Source organism: Vigna umbellata, chromosome 5, assembly GCF_029865625.1.
Source record: "Vigna umbellata cultivar VRB3 chromosome 5, Vumbellata_1.0, whole genome shotgun sequence".
Lineage (NCBI taxonomy): Eukaryota > Viridiplantae > Streptophyta > Magnoliopsida > Fabales > Fabaceae > Vigna > Vigna umbellata.
This window is the reverse complement of record NC_142169.1, coordinates 22241718-22245470: the sequence shown is the minus strand read 5'-3', so window position 1 is coordinate 22245470 and position 3753 is coordinate 22241718. Positions and strand designations below refer to the sequence as shown.

The following is a 3753-nucleotide window of genomic DNA, read 5'->3' as shown; positions in this document are numbered from 1 at the left end:
TTTTTTGTCCAAGTTTAGGTTCCATCCGTACGTGGCAGGGTTGGATGTTAACTCTATATCAAATAGGTGGCAGCTTTGCACTGCTGTTATTAGCTTTCTTGGATTCCCCTTTGCTCTTTTTCTATATGTTATCTCCAAAAGATTTTAACTTTGGAACATGACATGTTTGAATTTTATAAATCACAAGAAAAAAGTACATCTTAAGACTTGATTATATGTGATAAAAAAATACTTGAAACCCAGATAGCCCAGAGTATTAACACCAAAAGATTCTCACCCTAGAAATTTTGGTATAGTCAACATTAACATTTAAAACCACCATTGGATGATTGAATGTGAAGTGACCAATGTTTAGATAAACTTTTTTCACACAAAAGTGAGGGAATCACAAATTATAGCTTTTACTTACACATCTCGGTATACATTTCTATATGTTTGCTGTATACAACAGGTCGCACTATGAACTTTGCAGGTTGCCTTGATAAGTATGATCAATCTTTTAGAAAAAACAAAACCACTTTACACATTAAAGAATGAATATGGTTGATTGAAATTCACAATGGTTGGTGCTGAAGATTGAGTTTTGATTTGGAGAGTGTATTCTCATAAGCTCGATGCAACCTTTTTCTGAATCTTCCGAGGTCTAATATGACATTTTGGCTGTCAAGATAGATCTTTTTTGTGTATTCCCACCCCTTCTTGTTAATGCTTGTAGGGTCTCTTAGAATAGGATCATTTTTATCATATTTCTCATATAATGTGCTCTCTTTAGGATGAATTTCATAACCAATGTATTTCAAGCCAAGCTTCCTTGCAGGTTCTCCGTAATAAGTTTCTGCTGCCCATGTAGTTCCAAGAGGAACAACTTGTATAAACACAGAGCCAGGTCTCAAAAACATAAAATGAGTCATTGCTGCTCCATGAACACCAATCATGACATCACTTGCATTAAGAGTCCTATAAATCTTGGCCATTTCTGTTGTGCTGTCTGGTTTTAAGACTTTCACCATAAACCCAATTTCCTTCGCCATCTTCACCAACAAATTCTCATTGGTTATGGCTCTTGACCCACTTCTAGAAAGAATAACCAACTTTGGCTTTTTCATTGGATTTTCTTGCACTTGTTGCTCAATATACTGTTGTTCAGAGGTTTCTGATGATTGAGATGAAGAGATTTGTTGTTCTCTTGATTGCTCTTGTGCTTTTCTTTCCTCCTTTTGAATCAAACCCCTGATCCTAGGCCAATAAGCTTGGTCCAAAAGGTTTCTAAAATCAACGATGCTCTTGTTACCCTTCATCAATGCAGAATCCACAGTTAGCTCATCATGGATTCTGAGACCAACTATGGCTTCTGGAAAGCAATGAGTTCTATTGTCTCCTCTAAAATCAATTGGTGGAAAATCAGACAGCCGAGAAAGAATGTCCCCGTACTTCATGATCCACCAACTATGATATTCAAGAATCACAAACACGACCTTCTTCTTGAAATGCTGTGAAGTAATGTACAAGGGTATGATTCCATCATTGAATTCGTGATAAACATTGCCAGTGTAGCCCCCATTAGAGAAGAACACTGCTGGAACATCGTGTTGGACATCGCAACCACCAACATCATTTACCTTCTTTGAGATAAGGTTCAATTCATCAATGGTCTTCATAACACTTGTCTCCCATTTTCGAGTATATGGCTTGATCTTTTCGTGTTGGAGTTCCTCTCCAACAGAAACATTATCACTGCTCCTCCGATTGTAGAGTAATATCGAAGATGAAGCAGAGTGTGTTCTTACATCACCTTTCATCACACACACATCAGAACGAAAACCACTTCTATCACAGCAAATAGTTCCTGCGTTACCAAAAGAGAACAAAAAAAAAATTATTCGGAGAAAATAACACGAAAACAACAAAACAAGCATAAATTTCCAAAATTTATCATTAAAAAAATCAATCATGAACACGAACTTTTTCAGTAAAACACACAAATTCCATTACTTGGTCAGGTGAATTTAGTTAGCCATAAACTAAACCAAGTAAAATCCAGGGGACTACCCTTTTTCAATGATTATGTTTGGTCATCAACGTAAAAATACAAACAAACACCACAAGCAAACAAAAAGAAGGACTAGTTAGAAGGACAGAGAACAGGAATATTACTCACCAGCAGAAACAGAAGAGCAAGTAGAATCATTTACATCAACCCCATCCGAGTTCCCATGACTTGGAATCGCGGGAGAGTCTGAAAAGAAGAAAAGAGGATCAGCACAAAGAGAAACCAACAACAGAGCCAAAAAAAAGAAGGGAAAACCTTGAGAGATTAAGCTGGGTGGTTGCTTACACAAGTGAGAGAAAGAAAAGGAGGTGGGAAGGAAAAGAGGAGCGAAGACGTAGCAGCAAGAGAGGAAGGTGATGAGAAGGAGAAAAGACAAGAGCTTTGGCCTGGTTCTCTTGATGTAGTAGGAAGAGGTTGAGCAATCCAAGGTGATGATGGTGTGAGAGTCTTCATCTCTGGTGGAGTCTGCATTAGGCTTTCTGGGTTGATGGGAGCGGTGATAGTGTACCATGATGTTGTCAAAGCAAAGCTACAGTCTTTATTCTGTCGTTTGGTGGTATGAAGAAGTTGAGAGAGAGGGAAAAACTTAAAAAGTTGAAATGGGTGCACAACAACACAAAACAAGAACAGAAAAAGTGGGAAGATGAAGAAGGCAAAAGAAAAACAGTGTGTTAGGCAAATGGTATCTGTTTGTTTGTTGAGAGAGAAGATGAAGATGAAGAAAAAGGTGGTTTGGTTTTGATGGTATGAGGAAGAGAGAGGGAGGGAATGAAAGAAAGGAATAAAAGGAAAGAGAAGAGAGGCGTGAAAAGGAAGGATTGTGGGTGGAAAAACGAGTTAGAAAGAAAGAAAGAAAGATGAAATGTTTGATTTGGTAAGGAAAGTGAGAGGCTGGTTTTGGCTGGCTGTGGTAGGAGCTAATCTGGCAGGCAACAGTCAACTTCGTCAGCCGCGTCTGAATAAGAACACGCCGTTACCTAGGAGGCTTCTTCTCGGATATAGTTAAATTTACACAGTCAATTAATAAACGTAAGTTTAAATCAAATTTCTATGGTTTCATAAAGGTGCCTGGTTGGTTCCGTGGATATAATTTCATCCTCTAAAACAAGGTCTCAACTACAATTTTTTAAATGGAATCAAGAGAGTTAATTGAGGACGATCATGAAATTAACATGCGCGAGACTTATGCATCATATATATAACTACTAAAAAATAATTAAAATTAAGTTAGTATTAAATAAAATGCGTTACTGAAATTATATCATTTAATGTGATAAAATAATTAAATAAAAGTCAATAAATTTATTATTAATTATAGTTTTTAATTATTTAATAATATAAGATTTTATATTTTTTTCAATTAAAGTTATGGTAGGTTTCATTTTAAATAATAACATTTCAATTAAGCTAGCGTTTCATAGTTCAATAATAATCTTTTATGAAATAATTTATTGAAAAGAAAGACAAAAATGAAACAAATTAAACTTATATTCAAGAAAATACAAAACAAACTCACTTAAAACTTATCAACGTATTATCATGTTTAACTTAAGAGAACTTAAAGTTAAAGTACCATAGTCAAGGTAACATCTTATAACAATTAGATATATCTATTCTAATCGAGATAACATCATCTATATAAATTATGTTACCCATGTGTAACGAACAATATAAAAACTTAATGTTGTATGAATCATCGGGGA

The 3753-nt window shown here is 35.4% G+C and overlaps 1 protein-coding gene across 1 annotated transcript; it reads right to left on the bottom strand.

Annotated features, from left to right (window-relative positions):
* Positions 1 to 377: 377 nt before the first annotated feature.
* Positions 378 to 2924, bottom strand: LOC124835974 (Glycosyltransferase family 61 protein). The gene is made up of 3 exons (XM_047311025.2): positions 2336 to 2924; positions 2159 to 2236; positions 378 to 1846 (listed from the first exon to the last, which is right to left on the bottom strand). The coding sequence occupies exons 1-3, from the start codon at positions 2559 to 2561 to the stop codon at positions 555 to 557; spliced, it is 1596 nt and encodes a 531-aa protein (XP_047166981.1). The 5' UTR covers positions 2562 to 2924; the 3' UTR covers positions 378 to 554.
* Positions 2925 to 3753: the final 829 nt, after the last annotated feature.

Excerpts from the sequence above, each read along its gene's own strand:
- LOC124835974 (XM_047311025.2), bottom strand. The coding sequence starts at position 2,561 with ATGGTACACTATCACCGCTCCCATCAACCCAGAAAGCCTAATGCAGAC. Across the intron at positions 2,237-2,335 it reads CTTTTCTTTCTCTCACTTGT|ACTCTCCCGCGATTCCAAGT; the intron begins GTAAGCAACCAC and ends TCTTCTTTTCAG. Across the intron at positions 1,847-2,158 it reads TTGCTCTTCTGTTTCTGCTG|GAACTATTTGCTGTGATAGA; the intron begins GTGAGTAATATT and ends TTGGTAACGCAG.